At 56.2% G+C, this 17,519-nt stretch overlaps 1 protein-coding gene across 17 annotated transcripts in view; it reads right to left on the reverse strand.

The window, feature by feature from the left end:
- MYO18A (myosin XVIIIA) overlaps positions 1-17,519 on the reverse strand; it is a 95,598-nt gene that overhangs the window by 45,157 nt on the left and 32,922 nt on the right. For 14 of the 17 annotated variants that reach the window (XM_027130471.1, XM_027130474.1, XM_027130473.1 and 11 more), the window contains exons 3-4: positions 3,533-3,610; positions 95-182 (exon numbers count right to left, since the gene is read on the reverse strand). In XM_027130471.1, the coding sequence (XP_026986272.1) occupies positions 95-182; positions 3,533-3,610 (166 nt within the window). The remainder of the gene's footprint in view (positions 1-94; positions 183-3,532; positions 3,611-17,519) is intronic. The other 3 variants (XM_027130485.1, XM_027130482.1, XM_027130481.1) reach the window with 1 other exon arrangement.

Consider the following 17,519-nt stretch of genomic DNA (forward strand, 5'->3'; position numbering starts at 1 on the left):
TGCTCACCACTCAGGCCTCTCCAGACCCAGAGGCCCACCCACCACCCAGCCCTGAAACCAGAGAGGCCCAGGCCCTGGGTCTCCCCAGACTCACCCAGTGAGAAGCCATCCTTATGGACCAGCCACACCTTCTCTGTCTCATACCAGGCCTCCTCAGCTGCGATCTGCTCTTCTGTCTTCACCTATCAGAGGGAGGGGAAGAATAAAGAGTCAGACCCTGTTCTGGAAAGCAGACAAGGACAGCAGGAGAGAGGAGACATGTGAGGGGAAGGGCTTCCGGATGAGCCACTGGGCGAGGGGGACAGGTGGGTGGCAGACACAGAACGGGAAACATCAGAGATATCAAAGGAAGAAGCTGGGGAAGCCAGGAGCTGGTGGCGGGTGGTCCTGAGGAGACCTGAGGACAAGCACACAGAGCTGGGGACCCTGACAGCCCTGAGGGTCTGGAAAGACAGGGACACATGGAGTATGTGCCTAGGAGAGAGCAGATCCCAGGAGAGCAAATCAGCAGCCACCCTCTTGCTCCCTCCCTGCAAAGACTGTATGATCATATCCCGAGCCTCCAGCCCTCACCCTGGGCCACAGCTGCTGTGGCCTTACAGGCCTGGCTTCTCCATTCATCCACCTAATAGGCCCTCTTTCACCAAGCTGGGAAAGGGCATTTCCTCAAGATCTGAGAATGTCTTCCAAGGGCTTCAGTACAACGTGATGGGTGAGTCCTAGCCTTGACACTGGTCTTCCCTCCAGAGGAGGCTCTCCTGGGCAGGGGCAGTGCCCAGATGCACATGCTAGCCTCCCTGCTCCCCCTCCGTGCCTCCTCAGAAGGAGCACAGACCCACGGGGACGTGCTAAGGCCATACGGGGGCACGAAGCAGCATGGCCAGGGACATGAGGCAGGGGCAGGGGCAGCAGTGCTCTATCAAATACAGGAAGAGACTTGCATGCCACATGGATGGGCATGGGAATGGGTATAAAGGGGCTGGGAGCCCCCAGAAGCCCAGGTGGTCACCGATCAGGAAGAAGCATTCACGGGCAATGTCAGGGTGTAGGGTTGCCAAACCTGGCACCCCTAAGAGACCTGAGCTTGTCGGCAATGGTGCCTGGGGGAGCTGGGCAAACAGGAGCGGGGCCTGGCCCCCATGGCCGATCAGGCTCCTTTTGTCATGTGGGCAACGGGGCAGCAGGGTCATCCAGTGTCCTTTGGTGGGTGGACGGTCACCCCCCACATGAGCAGCCCCCAAGCTAGCCCTATCCCCCAACTCTCTGGGGATCCCCAGCTGCGAGGTACAGTTAGTCTCCTAGGGTCCCCCACCCTCATGAAACCGACCTGGGGCCAAGGCGTAGACACTGCTCTGTGATACTGACCCCCTGGGTGAGGGATTGGAAAGGACAAGAAACAATAATCACAAATACGTTATTTGTTACATTTCTTGGAGCTGAAAGAAAAAAGATCTGGGTTCTACTCCCAGGTTGGATTCTGGCTTCAGATAACTCCCTCTCCCTCGCTGACAGCCCTTCTGGGCTATAGAGTCAGAAGGCTGACTTACAGAGCAGTCTCCAGACTTTGCATATCATGGGCCAGGGAAATTACCCCTCAAACAGGAGGATCACTATGGGGCTGTCAACGTTTTCAGTGAAGACATCCAAAAAAGGCCAGTTCTTTATATTTGAAAAAATTAACTTTATAAAACAAAATTCCTTCTTTTTTTTCAAATCATGAGACAGGGGAAGCCTTTGTCTTGAATGGGCATGTTGTATGGGTCCAGGGTTTGGAGACTGATGAATAAGGTGACATCAAAGGACCATGGCCTCCAGCTAGTTCCTTTAGAGCTAATCTGAAGACAGGTTCCCATATTGGCCAGCAGGGGGAGACAGAGGATGCGCAGCTTCAGGCTTCAGAGTGGGGAGCGGGTGGGGGTGGGGGTGGTAGGGGTTCAGCCTTTCCAGCTCTCTCTACCCAGAGGGAGCAGAATTGAAACACCTAGAAACCAAAGCTCTGGCCAGGCCCTTGGGCTTCTGTGGCTAAGAACCATGCGCCACAGAGGCCAAACTGAGTGGCGACCCTCAGTCTAGACACTCCTCCAGGGCCTGACACAGAGCTGCCCCATGTCCAGCTCCCGGCACTGCCTCCCCTAGGGGTCCCCCCAGATACCACGTGAGGTGGGAGCCAGAAGGGGAAAGAGGCCTTACACTCCAGCACAAGGCCCGGGCACAGACGCCAGCCCAGGTACCGGCTGGGGGTGGCAGGTGGTCACCAGAGGAAGCGGAGGGCTCCTGAGGGGGGCAGGAGTACCCTACCTGGCGGTGGGCAGGAGAGGCGGCCTCAGGGTCCAGCTACGAGCAGCAAGCAAAGAAGAGAGAGAGAAGAAGAGGGGTGAAGACAAGCAGGCCGTTGGCATGTCCCCTTCAGCAAGCACCCGGGGCCAAGTGGAGGGGAGAGGGGCGTAGCACCAGGAGGTGGACGGTAGGAGGGCTGGCCCGGCAGGTGTATTGTACCTAGTCAAGGAGAGGCCAGGCCGGGAAGGAGAGGCCCTGCTTGGTGAAGAAACACTTGGTACCGTCAGACTCCTCAGAGGAGATGCTCTGATAAGTCATTCCCTGCGGCAGGAGCGAGCCGCTCTGCCCCAGGCTACAGTCCCTCCTGGGCTGGCCATCCAGTCCATTCTGAATTACCCTCCTCTTCTGTGTTGCCAGACCAGACCACCTCACCACACCCAGGGCCTGGGACCCCTGGGAGCCTCTGGCCTTATCTCCAGGGCATTTCCCAGCTCCCCTGTAGCCACCGGACCCCAGTACAGGCTGCCCCTGGCCTCCAGACACACACCCAAGGGTGCCACTCCCCAGGCCAAGGGCGGCCCTTCAGAGCTGTCACCCCTGCCTAGCTCATCAAACAGGACCACCAGCAGCCCCAAGTCTAGGACCCCTTCCTCAGACTCCCACTGCACCCCTGCACCACTCCCACCCCATGGCAAGCAGAGGTAGCACCACCCATCCAGGTCCACCTGCCAACTGCCCAAGAACCAGGGAACTGTGGACAGACCCGGTGGCCAGCCTCGACCTCCCCATCTTTGTCTGGTTACTTAAAGGCCTTTCTGGAGAGGAAGAGGAGTCAGCCAGGCCTTGGACCTTGCCTGTTAGAAATGGGCAAGGAGTTAACAGGCCCCACCTGGGACTGGAGAGCCAGGGCATCAAGAAAGGGGAGTGTCTTCTCCCTGCCTCGCACCCACCAGGCCCTGACACCAAGATACGCCCTCCGGGGCAAGAGACCGGGGCCAGAGAAGGGGCTGGATCTCTAGCCAGAGGGGTCCCTCCCACAGGTTCCCTGGAGGAACAGGCCTCACTGTGCGCAGACCCTCCAGTGCCCTTCTCTCATTTCTCCAAATGGGAAGCCCATGTGAGGGCCCCCAGGCCTCCAGGGAGCCACACTTCCACTGTCAGGTGGGCCTACACACACAGCCACACACAGTCTGGCCAGCAGCCCCAGCAAAGGGGAGACCAGGGACTGGGAACCACACGTGAGAGGCGGCATTACAGGAGCTGCGAAGATCCTCTCAAGCCGCTGGTGGGCCTCCTCTGCGGGGGTCAGCTGGACGTCGGGGGCAGCTCCTGCCTAAAGGTCAAACCACTATTAGTCCCGGCCTGGGGAACTGGGGGCACAGCACACCAAGCTTCTAGCTCAGGAAGCCACTGGGACCCCCGTGGGTTAGCGGAATAGGGTCAGGGAGGCAAGCCGGGCACCAATTTGAGTTTTTAAGCTCTCAGATGAGAATAAAAACAGGTGCCTGGGAGTTCTAGGGTTAATTCTTCCCACCACTTTAACCATTCCAGCACCAGGACGGCCTGTTCTCACACGCATCCTCTGGCCCCTGCCCTGGGCACAGGCGACAGGTGGCTGAACTCCAGGTTGGGGCCCATCTCAGCCCCAACTCCACCTGAGTGAGAGGCGGAGGGACAGGGAGCCAGAGGGAAGGCAGCCGGCCCAGGAACGGGCGCACGATGCTCTCTGGCTCCTTGGAGGTTCTTCTTAGGGGCTAGTGGTTCGCCTCACACCAAGACGCCCCTGCCAACTCCTGTGTGCCAGGAGGTCACCTCCCTGATGCAGAGTGGGCCAGGAGGGGTGAGGGAAGCTGCCGCCTGCTCTCTTCTAAGTTCTGCAAAGCCCGGGAAGAATGGAATGGGGAGCAGGGCGAGTCTGAGACCTTAGGAATCCTAGCAGGCAGCAGGCAGAGAGGAGGGCCTCTAGGGCCTGGGAGACAGGACAGGTCTTTAGGTGGTCCCCTGCCCCACTTCCCCCGACTGTACCCTTTCAGCAAGAAGGAGCACGCAGGAGTACAGAGAAGCAGTAGTGAGACTTGACGCGTCGCTCCACCCACCCACCCACCCAACTCCTGAGGCCCCAGAAGGGTCCACAAAATGGGAAAGCTTGAAGAGAAATGCCCCCCAACCCAAGGACCAGCCAAGCAGGCATGCCTTCCAAGGGAAAGGGCTGGACAGATCGTCCTTGGCCCTCCCCTGTGCCTCTCAGCCTCCTGTCCCACCCAGAGGGCACTTTGTGGACAGACAGGACCGCCGATACAAAGGGGACCCACTGTGCTCCTCCGCCACCCAGGCCCAGAGCTCCTCAAGAGTCCTGCTGCCAGAGGGACAGCTGGCCAGGCCTGAAGAAGTAGTGATGGCGATGATGGTACCAATAAGCACTGTTACCAGCGTCACTACGGATGCTACCGTTCACGGAGCACCCACCACACCAGGGATTAGGCTCAGAGCATTCATTCCCTGTATCCTCTCTAATGTTCACAGCAACACTTCAAAGTAGGTATTATCCCTTATTTGCAATTCTAAAATCCAAAAAGCCCTCCAAAACAAAAGACTTTTCGTAACGGTTTTGGTGGCAAAACCTGACTGTTTAATCCCCCCCACCCCCCGCCTGCAGCATGAACATTCATAATTTTCCTGTGGGAATATTAATGTGTTTGGTCACGAGTTGCTGCTCATTATGTACATTGCATGACAGTCTCAAATATAAAAAATCGCTAATTTCCAAAATACTTCTGGCCCAGGGGCTTCAGAGGAGGGATGGTAGACCTGTGTGATCCCCACTCGACAGATGAAGGCTCAGAGATGCTGAGGTCCCACAGGAGTGAGTGGCTGGGGATGGGATGTGAGCACAGGCCACCTGACCCCAGAGATTCTGTCTTTCTACCCTTTCACTGATCTGCTAAGACTTTGGGATCTGTTTGGGATCTGGGGCCTCAAGCTGATGCCATGTAGCTGGGGGCCAGGCCCCAACTCCCCAGCAAGTGTGGAAGAGCAGCAGCATGCAGTTAACGGGTCCCCTGGGTTCTGGCATTCGGTGAAGGAAAGCCATGCAGCCCTGCCATCGGCACGTGGCCCGGGCCCAGCTTCGCCGTCATGCGGGGCCCATGGAAGAGCCTTGGGAAAGCTGGCTGCCAGTCCTCAGGTGAGGGTGGTAAGGGAGGGTCAGAGGTTAGTGACACACTCAGGTACCTCCTGCGGCACGTCAGGGGCTGGTGACTTGTTCTGTTGCAATCCAGTGAGGTTCGACTTGAGGTTCGGGTCGGCAGAGCCTGGGGCCGCCAGCTCTTCCGACTGGGCTGGGGAGCCTAGCTTCTCTGAGGTGTCCACTGTCTCTGGGGAGACTGGTTTCCCCGAGGAGCCTGGCTCCTGGCTGGAGGGCTTCTCCCCCTTCCCGGGAGCCTGCCTGCTACGTGGCCTGTGGTCCTTGCCCCTGCCCCGAGACATCAGGCTCCGCAGGCCCACGGAGAGCTCATCCTTGGCGGCCTCCTTCTCTGCTTCGGACTTCGGCCGAGCAGGGGGAGTGGGAGTGGCTGTCTTTTCTCCCTTCCTGCCTCGAGCTGGGTGCTCAGGAGATCTGACCCCTCTGCCCGCAGGTTCCTTGGCGCTCCCAGGCTCCTCGCCAGGCAGCACCTTGCTCACCACCTTCCTCACTGCATTCGCCACCCTCTTCCGGGACAGGCCCTGGGCCTCCTCGCTGGGGCCTTCCACTGAGGCAGTCCTCGGGCCGTTCATGGCGAGTGTGGATGCAGGGTTCTTGGCTCTCTGGGGAGCCTCTGAGGGTACAGGGCTGGTGGAAGGCTGAGGACTCTTAGATGGGCCACTGCTGCCCTTTGAGCTGCCCTCTAGCTACAGTCACACAAATACAGGGAGACATTAGCATCAGCCCGTGTCCCTGCCCGCCCCACACAGAGGAAGTAAGAGGTGTGACCTCACATCTAGTCGTGGAACAGACCTTCCATTCATCCAACAAACACCACAAGCTCCAAGAGGCCGCCCCAGGAAGCCCTCTTTCCATCTTCCAGATAGAACAACTGCATCGAAGAGTTTGGCTTCTCTCTCCCATAAAGCACAGCAGGTCACCTGCTGTCCATCTCCAGGCTTAGCAAGGAGCGGTGAGAGGCCAGCACAGGGTGCCCAGAGGCCCATGAGGTACCCCAGAGTTACTGGCTTATGTCAGGATAGCAACTAAGCCCGGATCCCAGGAAGCCTGCTCCCTCACAGCCCAAACACAGCAGAGACGGAGCATGGTGAGGTCAAACACCAATTCCTACCATCGATCCTGGGCCTAACTCTGGGGCTTCCTGCCTTGGTGGTCCCTGGTCCTTCTATCACCCAACTTCCTCTGTAGTCAGACCCAGAGCCTGCCCATCCCAATGAAAACCGTAGTTAGGAAGTAATTCTTGGCCCGCAGACATGCCAAGCCTCCTCCCTCCCCACTCCTCTGGGTTGAGCCCACTGTCTACCCCTCACCCACACCCTCCAGAGCTGCAGAAACCCAGTGCTGGCCCAGGAAGCTTCCACCTCAGCCTGCTTTCTGCCAGTCTCCCTGCAGTTTTCCTTGTGCAAACCTCTCAAGGGCTGGAGGCCTTCTAGCTCCCAGAGTGCACGTGGAGGAAGAGGTGGCAGCTGCAGCACTCAAGCGACCACAGCTCTACCCTGTCTAGGCTCAGCCAGCCTCTGGGCACCCAGGAGTCCACTGGAGATGCTAGCACACTCTGCCTGGTGGGGACCGTCTGCGGTCGCGAGGGACCGCCACTGGGCAGGCCCGGCTGGCTAATGGCAGGGCAGTTTCCTGCAAAGCCAAGCCACATGGCCTGGGAGAGCCAGGTCAACCTAGGGGCTCCTTGCTGGTCAGGCAGTGCCCTGCCACTAATGAGCTGTGCTTGAGTCCTCGTTCCCCAAACAGTGACCTTGGTTCTAGGGTGTACCTGGCGGCCACCTCTGTTGAAATGCAGAAGGGCGCTCACAGAGTGGACAGACCTCTGGCTGCCGTGTGGACAGAGACCCACGTCCTGAGCAGAGCTGAGCCAAACGACCTCAGCCCAGGCCTCAGGTACAGGGTGGCCCTGCTGCAGGGGTGGGAAAGGGAGGCCTTGAAGGGGCCCCTTCCTCAACCTCTTGGGCCAAGAGTGTTCAGTGGCATGTCAGGGCCCTGCAGAGCTGCCGTGGCCCCAGCTGCTGGGCCTCACTCCCTGCCTCCCACTTCTGGCTTTCCTCCCATGCCTTCTAACTGAAGCTCATGTTGACAATGACAATGATGATGATGATAGTAACTGCTAACGCTTAAACGGAGCTTATTATGTGCCAGGCAGTCTTCTAAGCACCTTACACATAATTTCCCCCCCAAGTCTGGCATTCTCCAAGGCCCCTCCCTCACAAATCTCAAACATATCCCCTTGAAATCACCCTGACCTTGCAGCACTGCTTACAGATGAGGTGGAAGCCATAACACCTGGCTAATCAAATCTCCACTCAAGGAAGGGGTGTGTGTGGGGGGCGGGGGCAGGCACCATGTGGGGTAACGAAGTACAGATCTGTTTTGTGATCCAGCTCTGTTCCCGAGCCCTGGGCACCCCTGCCCGCTAGATCAACAGCAGCCCTCGCCTGACTACACATCTCTGGACCTGGCTATTCTAGAACCATGTCCCCTCTCTTGCCTTAAAAGTGTCCAACTTTATTCAGGGTCTCTGTCCCAAGGCAGAATGACTTGGTGGGGGGGGGTAGTGGCACTGCATGGCTGGAGCCTGCCTCTAGGTCACCCGCGCTGAGCAGCTGACAGGGTCTTGGGAAGAGACAGCAGCAGCTGCAGTGAAACCCCTCCCTGCCCTTGGCTTGTGCCACCCAGAGCAGGACGGAGAGTCCCAACAGCTGAGCTCTCATTTGTCTGCCTAGGCCTCTCCAGCCCCAAAGAGTTCAGGAAACCAGAACTATAGGTAGGAACTAAAGAGGGGGCTTAGGGAGAGGCCCCCAACATGCCTTGGCATTGCCATCTCCTTCACACACATCAGGTTGGCATCACACATGCTGCACTTTGTCCCTTTACTGCAATTCCCTCTAGCCACCCCACACGGGAAGGGGCGCCCTGCCGTGCCTGCCTGCTCCGTGGAACTGCCTCCCAGACTAGGCCTGGGCTTGTGGACACAACCCACCTGGACACACAACTCTCTCTCTCTCTCTCTCACACACACACAGGTCTAGGAGAAGCACTTACAGCCCCTTCCTCCTTGGCAGGAGGACCAGGCTTCGGCAGAGTTTTGTCCTCCTCTTTAACCTGAGGGAGCAGACAAAGAAGTCACTTTGCAGGTCAGAGGTCAGGGTGGGGAGACCCAGCACTAAAAGCACAGAAGGAAAACATCCAAGCAGTCGCTCTCTCTGAGAGGCAAGAGCTCCTGAGTGCTTGGGAGTCCTGGGCCTGTGGACTTGAGCACCAGATAGCCTATCCTGGGGTCAAAACTGTCCAGTGACAACTTCAAGAATGAAGTCTCTGGGGGTGGTTAAAGCCAAGTACCCTTTGCTCTCAGTGACCAGCCACGTGACCCACCTAGGCTGCCTAAAGAGGTCCACCCATGAGGGCGACATCATGGCCTTGGTTACAGGGTGGGGAGAAAGATCCAGCTAATTCAACTCGGGCTAAACTACAAGGGCCATTCCCAGCTCAGACAGGAGGTGGTCTGAACAAGAGCCTCCCTGACCTAGGGACTGAGGAGGAGGGAATGACCCCAGCGTGGGGGGCCGGCTGGGCCAGCAGAGCTCAGTGTGGGGTAATAGCTGGTCCCTATCAGGCTGGCTCAGGCTTGCTTCTAGGTCTGTATGATTTCCCCCAGCACAGAGCCTGCGTGCCTTCCCAACCAGAGCGCTGAGCTCTGGCTGGAGGCAGGAAGTCGGGCAGAGGCGGGGATTCAGGAGGCCAGATAACTTCCCAACCTCAGACCCACAAAACTCTGCCAACCATGCAGCTGAGGGAGGCAACCCCAAGGTTCGGGGTGGGGCGTGGAGGAAGGAAAGATGCCTGGGCTCTGGGGTTTGTGCCCAGCCCAGGAGCTGGTTGGCCCAAGTCAGAGGGGAGGAGTAGAGTCAGGGTCAAAGGGCAGAGACCATAATATATCCGGAAAAAGGACAGACAATATGGCCGCTCTGATGGTTCTTTCAGCTCAGAGCCTGGCTCAGAACAGACCCAGAGGACCAGGCCTCAATTCTGGGAGAGGCTTCTCCCCTCCCCCTCACCAGCATCTCTTCCTCCAAAAGCTCAGGCAGTCCTCGTGGATTTCATTTCTCTTCTTTCCCCAGTCACTTAGGACTGTAGGAAAAAGACAGGTCTGCCACCAGCCCTACCCCATCCTCAGCATGACTCCTTCCCAGCACAGGGGGCAGGAGCATGGGAAGGTGTCCTTGATTCCTAATGGAAAAGATCCTTTGAAACTCATCCAAAATCATTTTAATCATCCACCTGGGGGGACTCTCCATTTGCAACCAGGGTCCATGGCTAATTTTGAGCTCTGATTAGCAGTGCCTGGGGCACTGACCAGCATGACTGCCGCTGCAGTGCTGAAGCTAAGAGCCCACAGAGCTTTTTACAATGGGCTCAAGCTTTAGCGTTAGTACACAGTGCCACGGCCAGAGGGAAAACGGCGATTACTCATCAGAGTGGACTCCACGACTTTATAAATTAGGATTGGAGCAGAGAAAAGGATGGAGAGGAAAGGAAGAGAAGTGGGAGAGTCTAGGTCTGCACCTGCTGGCCCTACAAATGCCCATCACTGCCCACCCCACCCCCCCGCACCATCACACCGTGCATGAGCTCCCAGACACACAGGTTAGAGGGACAGCAAGTGTTCACACTCAGACACACTCATTACTGCACGCAGTGCTGTTAGCTCGGGCTCAGGGATGGCCCAGATTCCAAGTCCACTCCGTGTCCTTCAGCAGCTCCAAATCTGTCCTCCTTCCACTGGCTCAAGCTTGGGACCTCAAGCTTGGGCGAGGCATTGAGGGAAACAGCGGCTGCCCCTTGAAATGTGTGGGACACTGGACCTAGCTCTGAGCTCAGCTCTGGATTTAGCTGGAGGCTGACTCACTGCCCCACCCCCACCCGAAGGGTTCTGTCTGTTGTAGGTCATTGCCCATCTGGGGACTGTGCACAGCACAAAGGCACGCCCAGGTCTGCAGCCTGAATCACCCTCTGGCCCCAGGTGGCCCACTGGCCTGGTTCCCCTCTCTTGGTTCCTTTCCCCCTATCCATCACAGCCCCCAGACTTGGGGAGACCCAGCTCTGAGGCCTCAGAGCCAAAGCCATTCCCAGCGGCCCCTTCATAGCAGCTCACATTCCCAGGGGTGAGTCAGAGCAGCGGCAGTGGGAAGGGTGTGAGGGGTTAACTTGGAGGGGCACCAGTGGGACAAAAGGCAGCTAGCTCAGCTCACCAGAGATGGAGCTCAGGGGAGGAGCATGACTCAGCGCAGGAGCCCATCCAGACAGAAGAGTGAGTTCCTGGACCCCCTGGTCATTCTCCTCGGCCCCCAAATACACACACATGCCCCAACCCGTCTCTAGCTTCCAAAGCTCCCATTCCCACAAGCCAGTCTCCTGCCTGCACACACCATGCCAAGCACATAAGAAAAGCATAAAGAGTTTTGAAATACAACTTTCCTTTTGCTCCCAAAAGGCGAACCTTGATGAAAAGGCCATGGTGCCGAAAGTAGCCCGCACTCTGGGCCAGAGACGAAATGGGGGGCAGGGTCTCTCAGGGACTTGGAGTCTTCCTAAAGGCCAGGACCTGCCGGGACAAAGATTGTGGGCAACAGGGGAAAGGAGGGATGCAGTGGACGGGGAAGGATTACAAAGCTCAAAAGGTCAGAGAAGGAGTAAGGGATAAAATATTAGAGAAAAGAGAAGGCAAGGTAAGGTACAGAACATCGACACAGCCCTTGGAAGCTGTGCGCCCTTGAATAAGCCACTTCACCTCTCTGGACCTCTCTGTGGAATTAGGGGATGGACTAGTCCAGGTGATGGTTAAAGTCCTTTCCAGGTCTGGCAGCCTAGGAGGCTGGGTGGGTGGTGAGAGGCACGCAAGCCCTGAATTCAGTGAACCAAAGCTGCGGGCCTGGGAGCCAGGAGGGGATTAAGGAAGCTGCTCTAGGACTCCTGTGGCTTTGCCTTTTACCTGCAACTCACCAGCACCTGCCAGGGGCAAGAGGCCTGGAGCACTGCACAGCTGCCCCGTCTGGGGGTTAGAAACTAGAGCGGTCCTCTTGAAATTCAACAGGCAGAACTGGCCTCAGCCCAGGGAGAGGCTTCATCTCAAGAATCCGTTCAAGTCAGTGGAGTTAAAAAACTGGTTCATTCTTATTCTTACTTATCCTGAATGAATAGCGAAAAAACAGAGAATGTTTTGTTTTCAGTGAATTACTTTAAATTTGCTTTGTTGATGTTTCTATCCTATTATCCAGTTCATATGCTAGGCTTTGTTTGTTTTTTTTTGTTTTTTGTTTTTAAGAAGATGTTGGGGGTAGGAGTTTATTAATTTATTTATTTATTTTTGCTGTGTTGTGTCTTCGTTTCTGTGCGAGGGCTGTCTCTAGTTGCGGCAAGCGGGGGGGCACTCTTCATCGCGGTGCGCGGGTCTCTCACTATCGCGGCCTCTCTTGTTGCAGAGCACAGGCTCCGGACGCACAGGCTCAGCAGTTGTGGCTCACGGGCCTAGTTGCTCCGCAGCATGTGGGATCCTCCCAGACCAGGGCTCGAACCCGTGTCCCCTGCATTAGCAGGCAGATTCTCAACCACTGCGCCACCAGGGAAGCCCCAAGTTTGTTTGTTTGTTTAATTAACTCATTCGTTCTTTGATGTCCTGCTCCAGTTCTCCTGTGTGTCCAGAGAGGAGCCCATCAGCCTCCGGCTATAAGGACACCAGGCCGTTCACACCTGGGCCTGTTCCTCATGAGCATCACTGAACGCAAACATAGGTTTTTCCCTGGAGGAAATTCTCTCTGTGGCTTCTGTGCAAAATTGCCTGGATCTTTCTCCTCTCTTCCTTATCACTAGATTTTAACTAAGATTTGCTTAGGATCAAGAATAACCTATCTTTGGGCTTTCCCGGTGGCGCAGTGGTTGAGAGTCCGCCTGCTAATGCAGGGGACACGGGTTCGTGCCCCGGTCTGGGAAGATCCCACATTCCGCCGAGCGGCTGGGCCCATGAGCCATGGCTGTTGAGCCTGCGTGTCCGGAGCCTGTGCTCCGCAACGGGAGAGGCCACAGCAATGAGAGGCCCGCGTACCGCAAAAAAAGAAAAAAAAGAATAACCTATCTTTATCCAATACAGAACAGGTAAGCAACACAGTCCCAAAGATGGTGGCCATATCTCTGGCACAGTCACCTCCAGAGCTGAGAACTTACGGTTCTCAGCAAGGGTGCCTGGGAGCCAGAGCCTCTCTTCCCTGACCTGTTCCACCTCTGGAGAGTTCAGACATTTCCAGCAACATTAATTACTGAGTATGGAACATCGACAATGAGATGGGCCCCGTAAAAATATTTAAAGTATATTTTCGTATGTAAATCTTATGACAGCCTCATGACATGGGAATTATTATTATTCCCACTTTACTGATGAGGAGAAAGACTCAGAAAGAGATTAAGTCACAAAGCTGGTAAGTGATGGAGCTGGGATTTGAACCCAGGTGGCTCTGACTGCAAGCCTGTGCTGCTCCCTTGAAGGCCCCCCTTTTCTGCTATGTTAGGCAGGGTCAGAGGGGCTGAGTCATCCTTAGTAGCCAGCTCTGGTTAAGATCTGCGTCAGCGTTGAGGTTCAGGGGGTCTGGGTCCAGCCACAGCATGGATCGATAATGTGGAGCTTACTAGCATTCAACGTGGCCAAACTGAGTTTCTGGACTTGCAAAGGGACCACGACCCTGCCATTCTCTGAGGCTCTGACCACCTCCTCCCTCTCTGGCACTTCTGGCCTCTTCTCTTCGGGGAAGGGAAGAGAAACCAATGCTCACCAAACACTCACTGTGGTATCTGGCACAGTGGTAGGCGCTTTACGCTGTCTCCTCCTCCAATCCTCACAAAAACCCACTTTCTAGGTAAGAAAACCGAGAAGGCGAGTACCTTGCTGAGGGCCCCCCAGCTGGTAAGTGGCAGCACTGGGATTCACACCCAGGATGGATCTTGGGGGGCTGTTTGTGTGTCTGTAACACTCCCCGGACTGTGATTTCCTCACAGGCAGGACTCTGTTTTACTCATCATACTGTGGGCACTAAATAAATGTTTGCTGCCTGACGGTCCTGCAGTGGGGGTTCTCTGTACAAACCTCTTATTCCCATCTGGTCTCTTCTGTCAGCTGTAAACTACGGAGAATAAGACTTGTCGATCCTGATTCCCAGGGAGGTGGGGAAAACAAGGGAGGTATAATCTCTAAATGTAGCAACAATAAGTAGATAGTAAACCCGATTGCCATGGGGATGAAGGGAGGGCAGGACACTCTGAAATTGCTTAGTAGCTCTTCCTGGAGCCAACAATAGCCATGAGATACATCAGCCTCTGGCCTGGCCGTCCCACCTTCAGGAACGTATAAGCGACGAGCTGACTTAAAGAAAGGAAGAGAAAGAAAACCTCCACAGGCCAATACAAAAATGCACTGTCTATAATAGCCCTAAATTGGAGATAATTAACTCCCTAGAGTTAGGGAGGGGTTAGGTAAACTATGTTACTTCAGTACAATACACTGTTGTGTTGCCATTTAAACGAACAAATATGTGGACAATGTAACCATATGGAAAACTCCTAAAAGAACAGTATTTCAAAAAAAAACTAGCACCTAAATAGAAAGCAAACAGTGATCCTAACAACCTTGTAAATTGTACAAATTAGACATAATAGAGACATTTGGTATTTATTTTGTTATGTATTTGTTACTTACTATTTATTTCTCTTATAAAGATGGCTAAACAGTCAATAAAAAAGAAAAAGCAGAGGAGATAATAGCTAAAAGCATTTGTTCTCAAAGAGGAGAAATCCAAGAAATGTGCTAGGGAACCATCTACCCTCAGCCCCGAAGGCTTCCAAGGCTCAGGGGTCTGGGTCAGGCTGGGTTTTACCCTCTACATCACGAGCAAGGACCATCCACCCTTCACTTATCATCCTCTGTGCCCCGCACAGGAGGGTACAGGTGCACAAATGCCCCCAGGGGGATCGTTCCACCCAGCAGGCACCCCTCAGGCATGGAGTGCTCTGCCTGGACAAATGTATCACGGACATCCATGCCAGGTGTCCACCCACTGCAAGCCCCCGAGGGCAGTGGACACCCTGAGAAAGACTGCCTAGGGGAAGAGAAGATCCTGCTGCCTGTGGCCAAGGGAACGTGGCAGCTCTTCCCTCTACCAACTCACACACACACGCTCCGGGCTCTCATGGCATCCTCCTCTCTCTCCTTTCCCATTCGAACACAGAAGGGAGCTCCCACTTGACCCTATCCCTGCCAGTCCTAGCCTAGCACCGACTAATCTAAGGATGTGGAGGAGGATGAAGGTGCAGGGAAGAAATAACAGTAAGAACAGTTAGTCTTTCTTGAGCATTACTAAGTGCCAGGTACTGTGCTGAACGCTTTACACGCATTATCTCATTTAATCCTCACAACATCCCTCTGCAGTAGATACTAGGATGATTCCTACTTTACAAATGAGCAAAAGGAGGCTCAGAAATGACCTGCCCAAGGTCTCACAGCAGCGAGTGGCTGATTGGGACTTACGCCCAGGTCTGTCCTCCAGCAAGAACCTCAGAGGCTCATGTTAGGGGATGGAAGGAAGCCCTGCCCCCACCTCCCTTGGTTCACCTGTGCCATTGTCCTTCCATGACATCACCTGCCAGAGCAAGAGTTTGGGTAGAAAGCTGGGGTTTCCAGAGATGGCCTCTACCCCTCCAGCCACCCATGACTGGAATAAGCTTTATACAGAGCCGCTTGGGAGGGTTCTGCAGGGAGTGGCCTAAAGGCCATGCTGTCAGAGAAGAAAGGGGGGAAGAGCTTGGCAGGGACACCCTGGCCCCTTTGGTCCAGCCTCCAGCGAGAGCCCTCCCCCCGGCCCAGGGCGGAACAGAAAGTAGCCAAGCGCGCGGCCACTGTCAGCCAGGCCAGCCTAGAGGAAGCAGGTGCGCTGGGATGGCTTCCTGCTGCCACTGCAGTTGCAGAAGGCCCGGGCTTCCTCCTCCAATGGCCAGACCTGCCGGAGGCCCCCCCTTCTCTGGGGATACTCACTGCCCCTCTGCAGGGCACTTTGCCAACTGCCTGGCCACCAGCGTGCATGGCCCCAAGTCTGTGACCTGGTGCCGGGACCTGGAGGCCCAAAGTGGGGTGGGTTATAAGCTCTACCAGGAAGCACCCACTCTCAGGGTGAGAAGCCTCTCGGCCCCACCCCCAGCCCGCCCACACACGTTGGCGCTGGCGCCAGTTTTGTGGCTGGAGCGGGGCAGTCCTTGGGCACAGGGAGATACAAATGCTCCGAGGCACAGCTCAGGCTCCTGATACACCTCCGCACCAGGCCAGCCCATACTCTCTGCCAGCTGCTGACACAACTGAAAACCTTACCCTTGGTGGCCGGGAGGGGCGGCGTGGGGGAGCGGAACGGGCTGGGAGGCCGCTGTGTCTCTCCTCACTTGCTTTTTTAAGGAACTTACTCCCCAAGATGCCATCTGTGGCCCTTCTGAGTGTCCGATCCACAGAAATGGAGGAGCCCATGCTGAGTCCACTCTCGGGGACAATGAAAGGGGGGTCCCTGACAACTCCAAAAGCCACCCCTCTCAAGCCCCTCTCTCGTCCACCAGGGGGAAGCGGGGGTGGAGGGCCATGCTGGCAACACAAAGCAGGGACAAGACCTCCCAAGTCATGAGTCAGGCCCGGGAAGCCCTGCCCCTCGCCTCTGAGAGGTAGAGGCTGCGGGGATGGAGGATTCTCTCCCCACCAAGGCAGCCTCACGCCTCCCTCCCCACCTACTTCAGCCACCTCGAAGGAAATAACAAAAAGTCCCCTCCTTTCCTAAATGAGGAAACAGCATGAGGAGCCTGGGACATTTCCGGGGTGGGGGGTCAGAGGGACACTCACCCGCATAGCCTGGCCTGGAGCAGGCCAGAGCAAGGAGTCTCCTCTCCGATGCTGCTCCGTTAGCAGCTCAAAATAGCACTGGCAGCAGCCCCGCCCCTGTTCCCCTCCCTCTCTCCAGGCCCCTCCCGCCCAGAGCTGCCCAACCCAGGCCAGAGCCAGTGGGAGAGAGGGAGAGAGTGAGTGGCCTGGAGGACTGCGGGTACCAGGTATGCCGGGAGGAGAGGGTGATACGGCACGCGTGGAAACGACGGAGGAGGCTCTTGGAGTGAGGACGTGGGGTGGGGGGCAGGCAGTGTTGGAGGGTTAGGGGCAAGGGACGCGGAGGGTGAGACTTTCCGACTGACACACACCCAGGCTCCCGACAGCTGAGCTGATATGGCCCCTAAAAATAGCAGAGGAATTTGAGACCTGCAGCCCCCCAACCCCACAGGCCAGAGTCAAGACATGCACATGCGCGTTCACGTGTATACACACACACACACACACACACACACACACACACACACACACACCCCAGCATGCATGAACACTCGATCACAGCACAGCGCTCCTGAGAACACACAAATCATAGGCTCACCCCAGCCATCTAATTACTGCGGCAGAGGCCAAGACAACCACTAACGTCACATCCAATACAACACACAGGGCCCACTGCCCACTGTGCGCAAACACAGCCATCCTATAAAGTCCTGCAGGAGCAGAGACCCGCACCATCAGTCTGAGGCCCACTGTGGCCGCCCCCCTGTAACAAATACACCGGGGACGTGCATAGGATCAATGGCACGCTCTGCATAGACATCCCTCCCACACAGCCAGTGACCGCACAGGCACAGAGGAGGGTGGGGTAGGTGGGGTGGGTGGGCCTTGGCCCTGCAGACAGAGGAAATCTTGGGTGTCTGGAGGATGAGCGAGGGCTGCCAGTGAGAGGCCAGCGTTCCTCATGAAGAGAAACCTGGCCTGGCTCTTCAGTTAGCACCACAGGGTGCCCAGACCAGGGCTGGGGACACCGGTGAGGCTGAAATGGGAGATGGGCGCAGGTGGGAAGGAGCCAAAAGACAGGTCTTTTGAAGCTGTCTCAGAAGCTGTCAGCTCTGCAGCAAAAAAGGAAACAGTGGT

The sequence above is a fragment of the Aethalodelphis obliquidens genome, unplaced genomic scaffold (genome assembly GCF_003676395.1).
Source record: "Aethalodelphis obliquidens isolate GAN/ISIS:26980383/991018 unplaced genomic scaffold, ASM367639v1 scaffold38, whole genome shotgun sequence".
Lineage (NCBI taxonomy): Eukaryota > Metazoa > Chordata > Mammalia > Artiodactyla > Delphinidae > Aethalodelphis > Aethalodelphis obliquidens.